At 38.5% G+C, this 22,613-nt stretch overlaps 1 protein-coding gene across 1 annotated transcript; it reads left to right on the top strand.

Annotated features, from left to right (window-relative positions):
• The first annotated feature begins 15,441 nt into the window (after nt 1-15,441).
• On the top strand, nt 15,442-17,880 carry LOC124260078. The gene is made up of 3 exons (XM_046694327.1): nt 15,442-15,688; nt 17,085-17,315; nt 17,660-17,880. Exons 1-3 carry the CDS (start codon nt 15,442-15,444, stop codon nt 17,878-17,880), a joined length of 699 nt encoding a protein of 232 aa, XP_046550283.1.
• Nucleotides 17,881-22,613: the final 4,733 nt, after the last annotated feature.

Genomic DNA, 22,613 nt, shown 5'->3' with positions numbered 1-22,613 from the left:
AATTGCGCATGCGGGTGGCGCAGCAAAGGTCATGAACCAGTCGAAAATACTGGGATATCATCCGGGTACTCAGGGGAGAAAAACAATAACAAAAGCAACAACCAGTGCGCGGAAATTGCTCTGTATCAGTGCCCTTTTAAATGTGTTCCTCATATGATTGTTTTAATCATATTCTTACATGGGGTCGATGTGTGCGATGTGTTCACTTCCGTCAACCACCAGCTTGTTATAACACGTCCCATGAGATTAGCCATGTGCTAAAATAACACCCAAACTTCAAAGCGTACCCCTTGTCAACGTCCTGAGCCTTCTCAAACTATTGTCATGTTAGTGGTAATAATTCCTGAGCATTAGAGAACAGATTGGCTTGCTTATTTTGGAATTTAGTGCTTTTCATAAACTAGAATCTCATGAACTATTTCTCTCTGGAATCACCTGTGATATGAACTTGTGTAGTGATTGAATGAATGAATGAATGAATCTCTTTATTTCCTCCAGATTGTAGTCCGAAGATCATTATGAACATGTACATGACATATTTACAGCAACATAATCATAGCAATATATTCACAACACATTCATATAGTCATATATACATGTACTAAGAAAAATGAAAGGTCTAGAATGCACAGTTTAGTGAGGGAAGCAAGGAATATAGGTATTTACAGAAGAGGACAATCATACATCTCCATGACATTTCATCAATATCGTTAGTAACTAGTAGTTCACCCCCAGAAAATAGTGATAACATTTCATCTTCAGATAATAATTCTATTTGTACATAAACATCCACATCAAAGAGATCTATAAGTTTTGAAAAGAAATTATTTCTGTTGTACATATAGTGTTCACAGTGTAAAATTACATGGCAGTCATAATCATTACAGTATCTTTTGCAGAGTTCACAATGTTTTGAGAATTTTCCCTTGAGCTGATTTGTACACAAAACTGTAATATATCTTTAAACTGTGGGTAGAAATACATCAAACAATACAGTCTATGTACACCAAAGAAGTTGTGGGTCAAGCGATATCTATTCATATCGTGCCTTACACACACTTGAGAAGCCCATCGTTCAGTTTCAGATTTATTTATGCAATTAATAGTGATTCTTCGCCATGACGATTTACATGGAAACCTTCCAAAATCGAGATAGTCACTAAGATAATTGAAGAGATTGTATTTTAAACTAGTTTGAATAAGTGTGTCACATATGCTGTGTAAGACAGCTGTTCTGTTTTGAAAGGTGGCTAAATGTACACAGAAAATATCCTTAAATGAAGAGTTACACTTGCTGTTGCACAGCTTGCCAAGAAATAATAGTCTACATTTATCTATATAGCCATCCATACTCCACAATCCAAGGTTACCTAGCACAGAAGCAGAGGAAAAGCGCTTACCGAAACCCTGAATGCATCTGGCAAAATATCTCTGTGTACTTTCTACCAAGTCATAGTCTTTACCTCGAAGAATGGGTAAAAGTTCACAACCGTAAAAGCTCGTTGGAAGTATCATTCTTTTCCATATTTTAACAGAAGAAGTAGGGTGGAGATCTTTACCCATTTAAACCAAGACTTTTAGAGAATTTACAGATTGCCGTGCTTTCTGGCAGTATGAATATACTCTAGATTTTGGGGATAGATCAGACGAAAGTAAAATGCCTCCATACTTAACACAATCACTTATTGGTATGTCTGAATCACCAAATTTGAAAGAATAATTACCCAGACGTTTCTTATATTTGCAGAAAATGACACAAGTGCTTTTTAGAACCGTTATACGTTAGACGCCACTTACCAGCATAGCTATAAACAGTATCAAGTGATGATTGAAGACCTTTTGGAGAAGTGGAAGCAAGTGTTGTGTCGTCAGCCAATAGAATACATGGGATATTAATGCCACTTACACAAATGCCATTGTTCAAATCTCTAAGTTCACATATCAAATCATTAATAAAAACAAGGAAAACCAGGAAGACAAGACTCTACCTTGCCCAACACCTTGCTTGATAACATATTCATTTGATCTCAGACCACAATATTGCACAAAAGCAGAGCTTGATGGAACTATTTCTCTCTGGAATCATCTGTGATATGAACTTGTGTAGTGATTTCTCTAGAAATTATTTAACGTGATCTAAAAAATGAATAATGCATTAAACATTTAGTCACCGTTTATTGTAAATTACCAAATTAATTAGTTACACTATGAAGTTTTTTAAGAAGGAATTCATTTGGGTTGTTTTTGCTTCAGTCCGCCCATGTGTGGACAACATAACCAATTATCTATTAACAAGTTCATGATATTTCGTGAATACACCAACTGCACAACACCGTCTCTGACCACAAACCCAAACGGGTTGTTCTCTATTCGCCTACATCCCAATTCGCCTACAGTCTTCAAACAACATTTCATGGTCTGTTGACTGTTGATTACGCAATGATTAACCACCCAAACTGTCCATCCCTTGTGACAGGTGTTAATTAGTGGGTACCAATTAGAGAATATATTCTACTACCATAAGCCTATTATTCCCTAGCAAGGGTTCACTTTTATGACATGTAATAAACCCTGTCCAGTCAGTCAGTGGGTCCGGAACTTTTATTTATTCCATGATGTAACGTAGGTCTATGTAATTTGTGTTTATGCAAACCGAGACAGGTCAAAAACTATTTGCGCTTCTGTGGATAATAAGTAAAACATACACTTAAAACGGTATTTTGGTAATTGCTAGCCATACCAAGGGCAAATAAAACAGTCAATATCAATTTTTGACACTTAGAACAACAAGGATGCAGATGAGTGAAGTTATACCAGGGATAATACGTTTTATAGTCTCCCTGGTTATACTAATATATAGAATTGGTTCCTAGTTGATCGCATAGGAGGACGAATAGACTCCTCGGAGGACGAATTCACAGTCTATACACTCATGGGGATCCTTGGGAAAGGAGAAACTGAAAGAAGTAGTGCTGAAATCCTTAAAAAAGTCCAAAAATGTCCAAGCCTTGGAAATATCATATTTGCAATTTTGGAAATTTTTGGAAATATGATATTTCCAAATTGGAAATTTTTGGAAATCACCATTTTTTTCTTGTGAAACTTTTAATTATGACCAAAAAAAATGTAAATAATATTTGGCACAAATGAAACAATGAAAAGGACAATTTAACATCAACACGGTGGTTAATGGTTACTAGTTTGAACTAGTTTCTCCACTCTCCTAAAAAGCCCTGAGATTTGAGACAGCAATTTGACCTGGTCAGGACATATCAGAGATCACTGGTCATTAATGAAAAGATATTTAAAACATTCAGATCCAAAACATTGCGAAACACTTGAATAAAAATTAAGAACACAATTTCCAACCGAACTTAACAATCCAGTTAAGTGTAAGTTTCACCACGCTCATTCCCACCATCATTACCACAATTGCCACAATCATTAACATCTTCATCACCGTCATCACCACACCATGACATTCGCCATTTACAACAAATGCATCACTTCCGGTATTAAAAACGGAAATATCGGAAGATTTCCGAGTGTTACGAAGTTTTCCGAATGCAAGTCAAAATACCGGTTTTCGATCAGAGTATCGCAATACGTATCGTTTTCATGTCTGAACCGGTCAATACCGGTAAACCGGTTATATTGCGCAGCCCTAATACCAACAATCTCACGGCGGGGGATACCAGAAACGTTTCACACGTTGTACCCATGCGGGGAATCGAACCCGGATTTTCGATATGGCAAGCGAACGCTGTAACCAGAAGGCTTCCCCACCGCCCCAGTGGTATCTGAAGGGATGATGTTCCCTAAAGAGGAGACATGGGGCAACGGCATTAGCCCACTCGACTTTCAATAAGGAGAGCTAAACATCGAACAGTAACTTGTACTTTACCAGTTTCCTTGTGAAACTACTTCTCTTCACAAGTCCAAGTAATACAATTCACACAAGCATTTACATTCCAAAAGCCACCCGAGCAATATATATACTTCTTAAACAAAGAAAAGAATAGATGCATGTGTTTCACAAATTGTAGCGAAATTATACATTTACACTCGATACATTCGACTTTTATTGTCTGTGTCATATGTGTACACGCACGAGAGATTGTTGCAAAAACATGGCAATAGAAGGTTGTATTCTGCATCTGAATGCCAATACTTGACAAGCCACTCTCTTAAACAAATAGGTCGTGCAAACGTAAATCGAGTTCTTCAAATGCTGAACAAATACAGATTATGGATTTTACATTAAGCATAAACACATGAAAGGAGAGAAAATTGACAGCAAATATTCAACCTAACTAATACATTCACATGTTCACATTCACCTGGTTAGTTATAGAAATGAATTTATATGACTGTAATTCTTTTTAAGCACTGTGATTAGAATAGTTTAGTCGTGGAGACCAACATCTACCCACACACTGAATATGTGCATTCACTGAAGAAAAACACACTATATTTATCAGCAGTTTTAATCATGTCATATATTATATGTCATTATATATACTATCCCAAAAAGGAAATCTATTAATTACCAATTGTGTTCAACCAATCGTCAAAATATGTAACAAAAGTGTTGATAACATGATTTTACACTATTGCACAAGTGAAAAATCGACCTTACCTGAAAATGTTGATTTTGATAGATTTCTTACAAGTATTAAAAACTCATCTCCACAACGCAACAGAAATCACTTTCCAGTTGAAATTGTGCAGCAAAAAGCATGCACTGTCTGGCTATAAAAATTCAGATTATCTTCGGAAATCGGCATTCGTTTTGAAGTGAGTTTCAAGGTCGCACGTCTTCACGCTGCGAGACGGAACATCGCAATTGAAAGAGTGCACGCTGGAGATTACCAATATTCTGTTGCCAGCCGTCTGAATGTTAGTCTGAACACGATATCACTGCTTGCAGCTCGTTACAAACAAACAGGTACATCAAATGACCGTCTCCGTACAGGCAGACCTCGAGTCACCACTGCAGCCCAAGATCGGTACATCCGGTTACTACATTTTGCGTGGTCGTACTGCCACGGGTGAGAGCATGTCAGCCAGGGTGCCTGGACTTCGGAGGATATCCGGTCAAACTGTACGGAACAGGTTGAGAGAGATTGGACTGAGAGCCAGGAGACCCGACGTCGGGACCATGCTACGTGACCACCATCGCGCTCGACGTCTCCGTTATCTAAAATTATCCACTTGGTTGTATAAACATTACCTTCTTCTAAACTGTAAAAATTTATGTCCTAAAGTCTATTTGTGGACGCGAGTTACACATGTTTGAAAATACAACATTTTCGCAACAGATTTCTGGCCTATGCGTTTCTTTTTTTTGAATAGTATATCATAATATGAGGACGATAGTAACAGAACATGCTCTTTTTGGAAAGTAGGTCTGTATTTCTTAAGCGTAGGGGCATGAGTGATGCTGCTATATTCATTATATTTCTTTCTTTCTTGTTTAAAGTCGCACACGGCAATTGTCTAGCTATATGACCGAGGTCTGTAAATAATCCAATGAAAGACACCATGAGCACCGGTAAGCCCACTGAGACATGCATCAACTGGACAGGTTATCCTTGATGGAGCTATCTTCACTATTCTCAGTTTCTTCGTAACATCGGGGACATCATTTTATCATATAATGGAGGGTTTGATCGGTGCAATAAAGTGTTATGAGAGTGTGTTTTTTTGTTCTTTGTAATATTATAACTGATTAGGTGATAGTTATTATGGGTCACAATGTTTAAAGTTTTGAGTGTGGGTTTTGGCTCGCATCTCGCATCATATATGTTTAATGGCAATAGTATTTGTAGCGGCACACCATTTTGATAGCGCTTCAGAGTTGCCTCCCTTGGCTGGCTTTATTTTGTTTTGACTTCCGGGTCTTGTCACGTCGTGTGTTTTCCACGTGGTTCCATGGCGTTCTGAGAGAATAATGATGGAGCCTAGCTTTGCTAGAATACTCGAGAACTGTGTGAGAGCTATATAAAGACTGGTTGTTGAGTTGTGCGACACCGGATTTATCACATGACTGGAGTTATACACATCTCTCTGCCATCATCTCAAGAGCGATCGTGCTTGCCTATTCAACTGTTGTCATTGTAAACAACCTTCAGTCAGTATATTTGTTCTCACTGTGAATTTCAAGACGCATTGTTGAATATTTTAGACTTGTCTGTGTTATATTTTGCTGGTTCAAAGGCGACTCTTAAACCTTTTGTCATGGCAATTGTATAACCATAACAAAATTGGGTGCTCATCCGGGATAGAATTCATTTGACATTTGAGACCTATTGTGAAATTTATTTCACATTTCTGCAATTTTGCAACAAGGTAATTGTGAAACCAGCGAAATAGTGTTTAAACTTGGGAAGTTTCTTAAGTCCCCTGACCCTGAGACAGTCAATGACAGTCAATGAAATTGACAGAGAAATAGAACTGAAAAGGCTAGAAAATTCTTCTCCTCCCTCAGATTCTTCCTCTTTTGACATTACAAGGCATGCCAGACTGGTACCCCCTTTTAATGAGAAAGAAGTAGACAAATACTTTCTACATTTTGAAAAAGTTGCTGAAAACCTCAAGTGGCCTAAGGAGTCATGGACTATGCTACGGCAAACTGTTTTGAAGGGTAAAGCTCAGGATGCTTATTCGGTCTTGTCGATACAGCAAAGCTCAGACTATGATATTGTCAAAAGGACCTTTTTAAATGCTTATGAGTTATGGCCTGAAGCTTATCGTCAGAAATTCAAAAAATGCTCATAAAAGGGACAATGAGACTTTTGTAGAATTTGCTAGAGAAAAGGAAACTTTGTTTGACAGGTGGTGTGGGTCTAAGGAAGTCACAGATTTTGATTGTTTGAGACAGTTAGTTTTAATGGAGGATTTCAAGCAGTGTTCATTCTGATCTCAAGACTTATTTGGATGAACATAAGGTTGATGACTTACATGAGGCAGCGATGTTGGCAGATGATTATTGTTTGACTCACAAGAGTTCTTTTAGGTCTCCAGGTAATACCAAGTTTTTGGCTCAAAAGGGCTTTTTCCCGGGTAAGACTTCAGGACATGCAGGTTACAATGGTGTTAGAACAGGTTCAAATTTTTCTGACAAACAGTCACATTCTTTTCAGTCTAAGCCTAAGACTTCCAGTGGTTCTGATCCTGTTTGTGCATATTGTAAGAAGCCAGGTCATTTGATTTCCGCATGTTACAAACTCCAGTTTAAAAATCAGGCTGCAGGTTCCCCAAATGCTTTTGTGTCTATCGCACCTAAGCCTTTTTTTCCAGGTGGTTCTGAGGAGAGTTTTCTTTGTGAAAGTAAGTCCCCAGATTCTGTAGTTCGGAGGGAGTATTTGCCCTTTGTTTCTAAGGGTTCTGTGTCGCTTATGGGAGATAATTCTACCCCACGGCCCGTTATTATCTTGAGGGATACTAGAGCTCTTCAATCTCGAATTTTGAAGGATATTTTGCCTTTTTCTGATGAGTCTTCAGCGAACTCGGATGTTTTGCTTCAGGGTATGGGTGGCAGTCTTCTGCTCCTCTCCATTTTGTGAATTTGACTTCAGATCTGATTTCTGATGAGATGAAAGTTTGTGTTCTTGACTCTCTCCCAGTTCCGGGTGTCGATTTGTCGATCGGTAATGATCTTATGGGGGCCAAATTTGGCGCTGATCCCATTGTCACTGTTTCTCCAGAGAGTTCAGTTAGTAGAGAAAAGTTGGAGGATAAATTTCTGGGTATTTTTCCTTCTTGTGGAGTGACTCGTTCAATGTCGAAAGGCATTTCTTCCAAGACTTCTTTGCTGAATGATTCCATTAATGATTTATGATGTATCATTCTTTTCATGAGGCAGAGGCTGATGACGTATCTTCAAAGAGTAGCAACTCTTCAGGTCTTCTTGATACGTGTGATAGTTTGTCAGGTGGTGATCACATTCTTTCCAGAGAGTAACTTATTGGTGTGCAAGGTGAGGATGTTGGGTTAAATTATGACAGAAAGTCAAAAGAGAGAACTTTCATTCGTGGTGAGAAAGTGTTATTCTTACTCCCATTCCTGGTGAACCACTGAGAGCTAGACATCAAGGTCCATATGTTGTTGACAAAAAGGTTAGCGACACAGACTATGTCGTCCTGACACCTGGCCACCATAAGCTAAAGAGGTTGTGTCATGTAAACATGATTAAGAAATACCATGGCAGGTTAGAAACCAAACAGGCCAATTGTATTGCCACACTCTCTCCAGTTACTGATTGTACTAAAGACAATGGTGCACATGTTGACAATATTGATGATGGTGTTAGCAATGTGAAGCTTGATGACTTTAATGATAATGTTTCTCCAAAGTTAAGAAATTATTATATGTGTTAGCTCATCTTCATGAGAAACTATCAAATTTATCCTCAGAGCAGAAAGTTCAAATGTCAGATTTGATTCATGAGTTCTCTCATTTATTTGCTTATGTGCTTGGTCGAACTAATGTTGTTAGCCATGATATAGATGTAGGTGATTCTGTGCCTATAAAACAACACCAATATCATATGAATCCTGTGAAATGTGAGATTCTGCAGAAAGAAGTGAAATACATGCTGGAAAATGACATTATTGAACACAGTGACAGTCCGTGGAGTTCACCATGTGTTCTTGTGCCGAAGATTGGTGGAGGTGGTTTGTGCTGCTGTGCTGACATGAAAGCTGTCAATGCACTCTCACGAACTGATTCTTATCCGATTCCGAGAGCGGCCGATTGCATTGATCGCATTGATCGCAGTAAGTTTGACTTATTGAAGGGCTTCTGGCAGATTCCACTCACAGACCGAGCAAAGAAAATATCGGCATTCGCTACACCAGATGGACTGTATCAATACAAAGTGATGCCGTCTGGTCTGAAGAATGCACCAGCGACGTTCCAGCGTCGAAGCTTACATGGATAATGTCATCAATTACGACATGGAGTGGGAAGACAATCTGAAGGGAACTTGATTTTTTTTTCAAAAGACGGTCTGAAGCAAAATTGACTGTGGATCTTGCAATTTGGGAAGGCAAAAGTTGAATTTTTAGAGCATGTTGTAGGGCACGGCCAGGTACAGCCAGTTCATGTTAAGGTTGAAGCAATTGTACATTTTCCAGTACCTCAGTCTAAGTCTAATTCTGTGTTTCTCATCGCCTGACTGTTCCAAGATTGGGGTGGACGGGCGGGCGAAATAAAACGGCAAAAATAAAAATATATATATGCTATTCAATATTCAAATATGAATGTATACTCACCTTTTGCATTGAGAATCATGGTAACGACAATACAGTTTGCCCCTAGGTTCCCTACCAGTGTGTATGTTCACTGGTAAGGAACTTGGCTACAGTAAGAGTGGAGTCTTTATGATTTTTGCGACAGAAACTTTATGATTTCTGACAGAGTCTTTGTGATTTGTCACAGAGTCTTTGCAATGATATGTGTTATAATAAGATAAAATGGTAATTATAGCTTTAGTTTGTGGTATTAAAGACTATAATTTTCCTAAACAACACATAGTATTATCTTGCAACTTTATAATTTACTTGAGTAAATATAACAATAGCATAGATATGATTTTTATCATAACTTGCAAAGAAAGTCATTTTGATGATAAATATGATTAAAACATCCAGATTAACAACCCTTGAAGAACTGGATAATCATAACGAATTATGTCAGTCGCCCAAGTAAACAAGTCATAAGATAAGATGATTTCTTTATTATCTCAAGGGAAATGTTGTGTGCATCATGTACAGTTCTCCATTCTATATTACCTGCAAGTGATTGCAAGTCACAATATCATTACCTCTCGAAATGGAACCCATACAAATATACTGAACAGCAAAAGAAACGCAAGTCTGTTTTTTTGTCAAGTTTTTAAATAGACAACCAAAATTATGTCTAATCATTTATTCTATAGACAACACTATCAATGTAACAGCTTAAAGTTGCTGTTGACATTGAATTGCATTAAGTTCAAATTGATCACAGGCCGTCAAATGGAGATACCCCTGAACGCGAAAAGTGACAATCTCTTTATTGGCGCTTATAGCCACCTTGAGCTTGCACACAGGCCGTGCAACGTCGCCTCATTGAGTTCACTAGAGTCTTGAAAGAATGCCTGAGCCAGATAATTCATCGACACCCTTGCTGTGTGAGGGCTGTAAACGTCGCTGAGGGTAAAACCTACACCTAATCATGTCGCTGGACACTGCTCCCATTGACCAATAAAGTAAGGCTGCTGTTACTGTTGCTGCTTGAGTTCGGTTCCTTAGATGAGTGACCCGGATGAACCGATCTTGCACATGAGTTGTCACTCGTGGCCATGCGGTACGGGGACGATCAGCAGCAGCCCCGGTTTGCTGATGACATTGACAAGCCATGTAATGGTGGTAAGATGACAGCCCAATTGTCTAGCTACAGCGGTTGCAGAGCTACCTCCATGCAACTTTCCAATGGCCATTCCCTCTGCTCTGTCGTTAGTCTAGGCGTCGTCTGTGTGGCGTGTACACCCCCTAGCGTCAATACTCAACTGGTTTCTGACACAAACCTTTATTAAGGATACCTCAGAGTGAAATACATGCTTTCCATCCAGAACCTCAGAGTCGATGCACGTGCTAAAATTATGGTTTTGCTGTACTGTGGATGTGTTTGTGCGAATATTTCGTATGGACGTTAAATTGCATGACATCATCTCATCTGGGATCATTACATCACTTTACCATGAACGTTACATAAACATGAAAGCTTACTTTTATGAGATTTCATTTTTTTTCGAAACTTGCGTTTCTTTTGCTGTTAAGTATAGATAGTACAAAGACCCATTCACAATGCTTAACTCACATAGTCTGTACAGAAACAATTATTTTAAGAAGAAGAAAATTTAGTCAATGTTCATGATGATTTTGATGATGATTGGGATCTACACATTGTTGTAGATAAATGATGACTATCTGTCAATCATAAATAGACTTCAAAATGTAAAGCGTTGTCTCATGTAACGCAATGTGTGAATAAACACTACAAGCTTGAGGAACAGACTGTAGTGTTACATCCCCGTTCAATTGGCGATTTATGGCTTTTTTAATCCCATAAGTGGATTCATTACATTGAGTTTTATTGAACTATATATTTCCGGAATATTGAAGTAAATCTAAGCATAAGAGAAAACTATGCCTACAGGACATTTATTGTACCTAACCCTCAACTTACAGATGCTAAGATCACAAAGACTCTGTCACAAATCATAAAGTTTCTGTCGCAAATATCAAAAAGACTCCACTCTCACTGTAACCAAGTTCCCTACCAACGATGCACGATATTGTTGAGTTGACCGCCATATTTGCGCGTGAAAATCGCGAACTCCTAACATTGCCGGATCGTAAATATTAGTGGATGTGAATCCTAAATCGTGACAGGGAGTAGAGATGTAAGAGTTTGCTTCCTTTTAAATACCTGCTGAAGATTCGTTTTTCGTTTTTCAATTAAATTTAAAGGGCCACTGATCCAGAGCAATTTCCGTGGACTGGTTGTTGCTTTTGTCATTGTTTTTCTCCAATGAGTACCCGGATGATATCCCAGAATTCATGACTGGTTCGTAACCTCTGCTGTGCCACCCTCATGCGCAATTGATAGTATAAGTGCATTCGTCACCACTCGCCCCTTTCCGTAAACTCGCTGTTCGGCTTGTTCCGGAATAACACGAGTTGGTCACGAATGAGTATAATATAAGTATAGACTGATCAACAAAGATGAAATCTTTTTTACTCGATAATATTTCAATCTTATGTTGATTTTGTTGTAAAATTATGATGAATAATTTGATGAATAATTTGGTTTCTTATAAAAAAATATTCACTTTGATAAAAATGCTGATTTTGATGTAAAATTTTGATTTCATAGTAATGTTGACTTTATAAAAATGTCAACGTAAATGGGTGTAGAATTTGATTTAAGGGATAGTTTGACCGTGAATTTGGTGAGAATCCTGATATAATAGCATTGTTTTGAAAGTAAGCCTAACAAAGTACATGGGGAGTCTTGGGGAGAGTAGTGAGCTTGGGTTCATTAATAGTCAATCTGAATGTTGTATTAAATGGCATTATTTTGATAACAAATGAAAACATTTTAAGTTTAACCATCTGCCAAGTGGTAAAAAATGTAAGGACTGAAATAGCGAAGTCAATGTACGTCTTTATATTTGTCTTATAATCCTAATTAGTATATTATCATATTTGTATGCATTTTGAAACTTAATAAAATGCACACGATCTGCTTACACTTACTGAATTTATAACATGACTGTAATATCTAGACATCTTATAGATTGCCAACGTGAATCATATTTCACACACACAAAAACTGATTCTGTTGAATGCCATAACAAATAAATAAAAACAAAATGCAAATATTAAAAGTAAAACAGACTAAAGTTATAACAACAATATCAGGCTATTACCTTGTTCGGGGAATGTATCCAACAATATCCACATAAAGGAATGAGATGCCATTCATCTGCAGCTGACAAAGAATTCTGTTCCATGTCATGTGTCTTTTAACAGTCTAATATGCGAAAACGTGATCTTTCGTTTCAGGATTTTCACATTGGTGTGTAGACCCATTGGTCACCCAAGATAGCACACCTGGCAACTATTTGCATGATGTCTGCCATTCTTTAAAACGTAATTTAGTTAGCCAATAATGAGCAATCAATCAATGAATTGGCGGTTAATCCTTGGAAGGAAGGACGTTGGTTTTACAAAGAGACTTTACGACGGGGTGTATTCAGTGTAGATAAGTAAATCTACATCCATAAACACTACCTTTAAACAAATCCGCTGTGCGGGATAAATGCAATTAATCAATCAGCGTGTTATCGGTTAATCCTTTGATCGATGTTTGTGTTGTAACTCAGCTGATAATTCCTCTTGCTGCACTTCCGTGAGCATATTACATAAGATGTAATACATTTGGCACATCAGACCTCAATTTATAATGATGAGTATTTACTCCAGACACAAGAAATGCCAAAATGGGAACCTTTGTCGGGTAATCTGAGTGGTGTTATCGCTAATTATACCTATTATAAATTCATTAACTGACCATCAAGTCAATGATGACAAATAATATGTGTAGGTATACCACCAAACAAGGGTTACAGCAAGAGAGTAGTAATCGCTGTATTGCATGCAAGTTTGATTGCCTTGAAAAAAACTTATGGGCCGACACTGTTTTGAGGATACGAACGGAACTTCATTGCTACATAAGAAATATATATAAGCATTTGCTGTGTACTTAGTTAAAAACTGTACATACCTATGTACCTAAGTAAAATTTCAGATTTTTTTAGCAAAGGCTAAGTGGGGTTGTTTAGTTTATGGATTCAAATATATCAAATGTGTGTTTTTGATATCATAGCATGAAATATCGAGGTAAAAAACACAGAAATAGGATCAAATTGGATCAGTCACTATACCATCCAAGTATTTGAAAATCTGAAAAAGCCTACACTGCTGGGATACTTTATTACAATCAGATAAGAACTACCGGGGATATTTTCAAATAACGGCATCTGATGGGCATTCACCCTTCCTAATGTCCCACTGATTAAATTGAAGAAATTCTGCCAAGGTGGACAGTGGCCCAGTCCCCGTGTCTGTCACGGTCGAGGGAGCAGGTAGTGATCGGCCTGCAGCTTGGTTTCGTAATTAGACTGTTGGCTAGAAACATTAATCGCTCTGAATCAGTGGTCCTTTAATACATTTTTAACTCAATTTTTATTTTTTCTTGTGGTGAAACATTTTTTTTTCAATGGGCGGTGTACAATTGAGAATGATCAGCGCAAAGTTTAGAAATAAAAATAGTTTTTTTTATTGTATGGGCGGGTGAGATTTTTACGGGTGGCGGGAGATGAGAAACGCAGAATTAAATACGGACGCCCTTATAGATTATTCACGAAGTTAATCAATGTATTTCGCAGAGATTCTTAAGGCAAGACAAAACACCACAAGAAAGCTTTGAACTGCAAACCACGTGATCTATCTCTCGATATAACCCCTCACAGTGAAGGTGACATACGACGACGAGAGAATAGTGCGTTCCAACTATGCCTTGCTGGTCGGGATCACCCTGTGTTGTTAGCGTAATTCTATGGATATTTTCACTGATAGAGTTATGTAAGTATACGTTTCTTGTATGTGATATATTCTAGTTTGCCTTTAACTTCTTTGAGTGTAACCCTGTGTATATTTTCACTGATAGAGTTATGTAAGTATACGTTTCTTGTATGTGACATATTCTAGTTTGCCTTTAACTTCTTTGAGTGTAACCCTGTGTATATTTTCACTGATAGAGTTATGTAAGTATACGTTTCTTGTATGTGACATATTATAGTTTGCCTTTAACTTGAGTTTGAGTGGCATTTTTGATAGGGAAGTTACGGATGATTCTAGCCTTTATGAGTGCTGGTATATTTTCACTGATAGTTATTGTTTTCTTGTATATGACATTTTACATTCAGTGGTATGGGATATACATCTTCTACACATGTTATATTCAGGGCGGTGGGATAGCCTTGATGGTTAAAAAGCGTTCGCTCGTCACGTCGAACACCCGGGTTCGATTCCCCACATGGGTACAATGTGTGAAGTCCATTTCTGGTGTCCCCCGCCGTGATATTGCCGGAATATTGCTAAAAGCGGCGTAAAACTAAACTCATTCACTCACTCATGTTATATTCCTACTTGACGACGGTACAAGAATCTGTATCGAAACGTCGCACACACAAAATAAAAGAAGTTGTTATCCATAAAGTTTGACAATATTGTAGTTTGCCTTTGTTAAGAATATCAGTACGTGCTTAAACTACTTTGAGTGGCATTTAAAAGCTGGTGTGATGAACAACGGGAGAGATCTATGGATATACAACTTCTTTACTATTAATATCAGCGACGTTTCAGTGTAGCTACTAACTGTGATATCACTTTCTTCATAACGGTGTTAGTAGCTAATTTACACCAAAACGTCGCTCATAGTAATAGTAAAGAAATTGTATATACATAGAACTCTCTCCGTTGGTAATTACAAGTGGTCTGAGTTCCTAGAGCCACATTTAACTTCAGGTATTGTTCTGTATAAAAGGTGAATGATCGGATACGTTCGAGAGTGCGTGAGTGAATGAGTTTTTATACGCACTGAGTTTATAAAAGGGCGCGTGTTCCGTATGTGGGAGAACGCCCGACATGATGAATGCCTTTGAGACTTACTGCTATTGTAGAACACAAGCACAGACATTGACATCAAACCAAGGAGCGAGTGAGTGAGTTGGGTTTTATAGCGCTATATAAATACCCATACATATAATAATTATACCAAGGATTTTAAGGTTTCACTGTGCTTACCAATCAATTTCTGGTCCTTATGTATATTTTAGTAAAATCAGATCCTGCCAACATTGCGCTGAACAAGTTCTCCAAACAGTCCCGTAAGAATAACTACGACCGTCCAGAAAGAGGCAATGACGGCAACACAAACACGAACTATGACCTGGGTTCCTGTGTCAACGGACATCCAAGTACGGTCTATCCTCTACCATGGTGGCAGGTGGATTTGGAATGGATGTACTACGTAACATCCGTGGTCATCACCAACAGAAATCATCAGACAGGTGCGTATTTGATCTGTATGAGCAACTTGTACACATTAGCTCACCTGCCCTGACGTTCCGGGTTAGATCTGGGTTAAAATTGGTCTCCAGCAGCCCATGCTTTTCTTAAGAGGCGGTGGATTATCTGGTTCAGACTCGGTTATTTACAGGTCGATATCTTGCAGCTGGAATGATGAGTGTGGCGTTGAACAAAAAACAAACAAATAATGTTTTTCTTCGAAATGGCTTGACTCAGCTTAAATATTGTGTCAGGAACAATTCAAGTTTTAAAAATTGTAATTTTAATTTTAATTTCAGTGCCTGTGCTTTATGGTGGGGTAATCCACTTGTGGTCAGTTTTTAGATCGTCATTTCAGCTAAACAATGTTCAGATTTCATAATGTTTAGGAAACATTCCTCGCAACGATGTTCAAAACAACAAAAATATTTCAACAGAATGTCCATACTGTAAGTCGAATAACATAGGCTCTTCGTTAAACAAAACGTCGGCACAAATTTCATCTCACGTTTTATGTCTCTGAGCTAAAAACTCAAGGTCATATATGTTATCAAGAAATCAATTTCCAGCTTGTGTAACATCGTGCATCTGTAATACTGCTGGAAACAAATATGTACTCATGATTTACTCTCAATTGCATATTCGACGCTGCTTTCAGCAGAGATTTCTTAACGATGTGGAAAGGGGTTTGTCACTCTATTCTTTAAAAAAGTGCCATCAGCTACATACTTTTTTCTTGCCCAGGGGTTTACATCGCTTCTGGTCTCGCCAGCCCGTGTATTGTACATTAGGGCAGTTTTGCTTTCTTACGTAAAGTTAATGCTGACTAATTTGAAAATATGGAAATAACAGTCGGTTTTTGAATGTCAGATCTTTACGGTTCCCCATTATCAGCGTCTTCAAATACATAGAATCAAAGCTCAATCAGTTAATGGTAGAACATGGTTGTTTGTTGTTTAATGCTGCACTCAGCAATAGTCCAGCTATATGGAGGCGGTCTGTAAATAATCAAGTTTGGACCAGAAAATCATTAAATCATAAGCACGGATCTACACCATTGGGACAAGTGTCAACCAAGTCAGCGAGAATGACCACCTGGACCCGTCAGTCGCATCCTACGACAAGCAGAGGTTGCTGAAGACCAATTCTAACACGGACCTTCACGGGTTATACTGGAACAGTCGATAATCGTTCACAGTTCACTTACTGGTAGTCACTTTGCCTGGCTGGAACATACGGCCAAGTTTTTATCAACCCAACCTGTCGGCGAAGTAAGGAGAAGCCCTTACCACAGGGTAAAACAGCAGAAGCTTGATTTCAGAATCTCATATAATTTACTGTTATTTGGTGATACCGACCTTGCCTTTGGTGAGTTTTTGTACCATGTACCATTTTCAGCATGGCGTCTTCACAACTTCACAATCGAGCTTTATTGTGAAGACCCGACGGTTCACACCAACGCTGCTGCTAAAGTATGCGCCGTATACCCAGGCACAGTGGCCTCTGGGGCAAGGGTAACTCTCACGTGTGCTCCGGGGGTGAAGGGACGTTACCTGAGGTTCCAGAAGAACAACGTGAAAACAGATGACGTAGTGCAATTCTGTGAACTAGAAGCCTATGGTTTCAACGGCAAGCACATTTTACACACTATCTAAAGTTTACAACTTACAAATAGATGCTTGATGGGCAATTACACGTTGGAGGGTAACATAACAACGTATCTGGGCTACTTCTTGCCCCTTCATCAGTAGTGCATTCACCTGATGAAGGGGCTAGAATTAGGCCAGAAATAATAAAGAAGTTGTAAATCCATATACGTTGTTAATATACAAATAACAAATATTGGGTCTGTGTTCATGTGTATATGGGTAGTCGAATAGTCCAGATTTCACAGCGATCCCTCTTTAAATAGATCAGGGTAAGTTTTGAATCAGCTTTTGTTATGAATGACACCCAATGTATTGTCATCATAGGAACAAGGTCGACGTTCTCTGGACACCCCTCTAAGCGCCTGTCAGGGACCCCGACAAGAGAAGAGACGGGGAGCCCACAGTTCTGTGGAGAGGTCTGCCATCGCATGCAATGCTGTACTGGTTTCAACTTTCACAGTATTGAGGGTTCCTGCAAGTTCATGTCTAATGATAATGGGGAACTTGTGGCTGATGCAGCATGGAACTACTTCTCTAGAAACTAATGTGTATTTAAACGATCAGAAACTGTATTGTACTAGTGGCATTTTTCACATTTCTTGCAAAATAATAGAGCATGTAAGAGCATTCCCTTTCGAGTTGACCCTAAGTTTTGTCCTCACTTCACATGCATCATGGTGATACAGGGATTCGACTTCAGAATATTCGTGGTAACACAAGCGCGAAACCTTGCTAAATGACACTATTCATTTAGTGGAGCAATACTTTACCAGATGAGACGTTCTACGTCTGGGGTCTCTTTTACTGAAGAGCTATAAGTTTGGAATACCAAATCTCACTATTCCGAACGTTCCGCCACTGTGTTCTTGTATGTAAAGCTTTTACAGATTTATGTTACCTAAAGTACCACATCACGCCACTAACATTGTTTGTCAGTTTAATGAATTCTGAATGTAATCATACATTGTTGAAGGAGGATGTAACATTTTACGCCGCTTTTAGCAATATACCAGCAATATACCAGCAATATCACGGCGGGAGACACAGAAATGTGCTTCACACATTGTACCCACTTGGGGTTATCGAACTCGAGTCCTTGGCATGATGAGGGAACGCTTTAACACTTGGCTACCCTACCGCCCCCATACATTGTTGACCCGAGGTAGATATGTACTTCTTGCTTTTACATTGTACCCGTCTCTCCGTTAGTGATGCGTTTGTATACATTCTACTCACACATGTATCTCAATAAAGAATTGTGTTCCAATTTGAAGAACTGTATTTTATATTTTGTGAACTGTATGTCTTCTGGTGCTGTGACTGAATATATCATCCCCTTGTCTGTTATCGCGCCACCTTCTATAACGATTTGAAAGAACAGCGCTTCGCTTTCTAAAATGTCCCAATTCTGCCATTCATGTGCCGTTTTTAGCTTCATTGATCAACTGGTATTTTATAGACCAGCACCTCACGTGAAATCGTTTCAACCTTTCAGCATCTGGACTTTGAAACAGCAATTATTGGTGCTGTCACCTGTAAATCAGTGTAATATGTATTCCCTGAATATGCGAAGGTTCATCCAATATACACTTAACGCCAAAAGAAACGTTACCCTCCTTCCTTAATGACGCAGGTACCTATCTTCAGCTGGCGTTGTGATGCGTGGACGTCCACTTAATTCTTGATTTGTCTACGGTTATCCCAGTCTGTCTGAAACCCTGAATAAGTCTTATAACCGTGATACGTGGCATCCGTGGGCGTTGGCAACAGCATTGTATGTCGACCCCATCTGCACCATCCCAATGGCTCTTTCTCCCCCTTCAGCTGTTAATCGTGGCATATTTCTCTTACTTGTGTATCAGATCATGTCTTCTAGGCTCTCTTTATACCCTATAGAGCATTCTGCATGTGAAATGGATGTAAATACGGTTTGAATATTGCTGCGTTTTGGCGATTGATATTGCTATGTGTAAAATGGAAATGGAAAAATGATACTTTGCAAGCAAAAATGTTAACAAAGATAATTGTAGATGTTCCTAAACATTTTTTTACAATATCATAGACACGTTTTACTTGTTTTCACTCATGCAAATCAGCAAGACTGAAATCATAGCAATGATTATTTTACAATTTTACACACTCTACAACAGTTGTTTCTTGTTTCAATAGTTGATAAATGGTGACTTTAAATGGTTTACCATTGTCCCAACGCAGAATTTTATTTCAACCTTTCTTTTGGACATCAAAATCACCGTTAATGGTTTATTTCGGCATGGACGAATATAGGACAATTTAACTCTTCTGAAAAAGATGCATTTCACCCAAATATGAATGCATTTGAGAATTATTTTTCGTGATTTGCATAAAGCTGTGTTGTTAAGCTTTCTTGTAAAATAAAACCTTTCCAAAATATCTTTGATAGTTTTTCAGTTATTCATAAAGGTAGGAGGGTAACGTTTCTTTTGGCGTCTAGTGTATTGTCGAACGAATTATATTGCTGGGCTGGTACAAAGTACATCTTCGATGAAAAATAATATTTTTCATATGGAGGTAATAATTATTGAACTTATTTTTACATAGCTGTTTTAATGTTTCATGATTTGACTCAAAGCGGAGACACTAGTTAACCAGAACAATGCAGCTCCGACGAGTCTATCTGTTGTCCCCAGTAATAACTGTGAACAGCTCATAATGAATGATTAACGGATATATTTATCACAAGCAAAGAATTCTTCATTTACCCAGACTGATGAGTACATGTATTGTCAATTCTACAGGAACCGTTAACATTAACCTAAATATTAAAACACCAATTACTGATCTAAGAAATCCAAGCTGTTTCGTTTCCAGTCAAAGAGACTACTGTTCAATATTTCAGTCTTATTATTTCTGTTATAGCGTAGCCCAGACCCAGTCAGTACATTCCTCAAGTTACATTTGAAAGGAATGTTCCATCCATTATTGCCATAACATTTTCCATTTACAATATTGTGATGCTAATTACACGAATAGAAATCAATCATCAGAAAATCAATTTCCACGGTAAGGGAATGAGTGAGTGTGTCAGGTTTTATGCTAATTTTAGCAATATTCCAGCAATATCACGGCGGGTGACACCAGAAATGGACTTCACACATTGTACCCATGTTGGGAATCGAACCCGGGTCTTCGGCGTGACGAGCGAACGCTTTAACCACTAAGCTACCCCACCGCCCCGCAACGATCCAGACATGTTTGAGGCACATATTGTGGCATTTCGCCCGTGGACGTGACTGTGGATTAACTAGTCAAACGCAGCTGGGGTTTTGGGGGAGGACTAAATATTATTGTTTGAATAGTTTGAGTGACTGAGTGAGTATGGTTTTACGCCGCTTTTAGCAATATTCCAGTAATATCACAGCGGGGCACATCAGAAATGGGTTTAAAACATTGTACCCATTTGGGGAATCGAACCCGGGTCTTCAGCTTGACGAGCAAACGCTTTAACCACAAGGCTACCCCACCGCCCCCATGTTCATAAAAGAGCGGGTACAGTAAAACAAAATCATATACACATGCCGTTGTTCTTAGAATTGTATTTTAGCTCATTTCTTGACAGTGAGGATTATGGGTCTGTGAAAACCCATCCGGTGCCCACCCACCCTCACACCCTTTGAAAAGCACCATTTTCTGGGCCTGTATTATCAAATGAACCTTCGTGTATAGAGGATTATTATGTCTACATAACTCCCACTTCATAAGGTCACAGTTCGTGTGATATTGAAGTCAATACAGTGACTGTGAGTGACTGCATGTGGTTTTACGCCTCTTTCAGCAATATTCCAGCAATATCACGGCGGGAGACACCAGAAATGGACTTCACACATTGTAGCCATGTGGGGAATCGAACCCGTGTCTTCAGCTTGACGAGCGGACACTTTAACCACTAGGCTAGCCCACGGCCCCTGAAGTAAATACATGTCCGTCAAAGCGAAACCTTTATTCCCAAACATGTTTCCCTCGTGAAGGTCCTGGTTAGGATCGGTCTTCAGCAACCAATGTTTGTGTTAAGAGGCGGCAAACGGGATCGGGCGTTCATGCTCGCTGACTTGGTTAATGAATGCCATGGTGTCGTAATTGTGTAGATCGATGCTCATGCTGTCAATCCCCAGTCATAGTCATATAACGGGTATTGCTGAGTGCAGCGTTACACAAGACACAAATAGAGAGATATACATATCTGAAATTGATTAGCTATGGATTTTAAGCGAAAATCAATTCTCTTGCGTACACGCTCTGGTCGTTTATAACAAAAAGCTTATTGTCGTAGTTTGAATAGCACAGTTAAGGGTGCTCATTTAGGCACTGTTGTCGTTTCTGAAAATTTCCACATGCAATCTTCCAATCTTGAATGTTTATCTTGTTTTACAAAGAATGTCTTTTAACTAAGGTACTGAAATACGGCTTTCTAATGTCAATTGAAACGTGTTTCAACCTGCACCAAACCGGTTATCATCACACCAGTGCTTGGTAATTAAACTTCAGATAGCTTGTTACATGAGGGAGATCTGTTTACCGGTGACAAAACAAGATGGAATCTCTAGTTTTCCAAAACGACTGTTGCCAGGGCAACGTGTCCTTTAGGGGTGTTTCAGTGGCAATCATGCTATGTTACAAAATACTACTGCTTCATACAAACAGATAAATCTAAACTCTGATTTGTTTGATTTAAAATTTGGATTATGAGAATTTTTTGTATAACTCCAAGCACTACTCCATCGATCGATGTTAAAAACTACAAAATCAAGATCACAGCAGCTGGATTTATGACTATTTTTCCTTGAAATTCATGTTTTATCTTGCATCGTTCTTAACTGATCACATCACCATGTAAGTTTGTGTCATAAAATACATATTCTACTTTCTGGAAACAAATAAGTTCAGGGCTGTTAATATTAGGACACACTGGGAGTTTGGACGTTTTCACAAATTAATCTCTGATGAGGTGTTTGACCTTATTTTATTACTAGCAAAGTTCCATGTTTATAAATGCAAACTTGCTTCTTCCACTCCAAATATTACTTGTTTTAAGAGACTGTTGAGTGATAGACACGAGATTGAGAAAACAAGACATTTATCTAAAAGTGAAAACAATAAATTCTATCAAAAATGGATGTTGTATCATGTTCTTGCAGACCAATAGTACACTCACAGCCATCGGTACAACACAATATTAAACTTCTCACCCAAATCAGTATCACAGTACATAACATCAAGTGTCATTTCATCCATCATGTGC

This window comes from Haliotis rubra, unplaced genomic scaffold (assembly GCF_003918875.1).
Source record: "Haliotis rubra isolate DU_JTF1 unplaced genomic scaffold, ASM391887v1 Scf75, whole genome shotgun sequence".
NCBI classification, from domain to species: Eukaryota; Metazoa; Mollusca; class Gastropoda; order Lepetellida; family Haliotidae; genus Haliotis; species Haliotis rubra.
The sequence above is the reverse complement of the archived record's forward strand: the minus strand, read 5'-3'. Positions and strand labels throughout refer to the sequence as shown.

Bases quoted from the DNA above. Each gene is read 5' to 3' on its own strand.
- LOC124260078 (XM_046694327.1), top strand. From the start codon at position 15,442: ATGTATATTTTAGTAAAATCAGATCCTGCCAACATTGCGCTGAACAAG. The intron at 15,689-17,084 runs GTGCGTATTTGA...TACCATTTTCAG, and splicing joins CAACAGAAATCATCAGACAG to CATGGCGTCTTCACAACTTC. The intron at 17,316-17,659 runs GCAAGCACATTT...TTGTCATCATAG, and splicing joins AGAAGCCTATGGTTTCAACG to GAACAAGGTCGACGTTCTCT.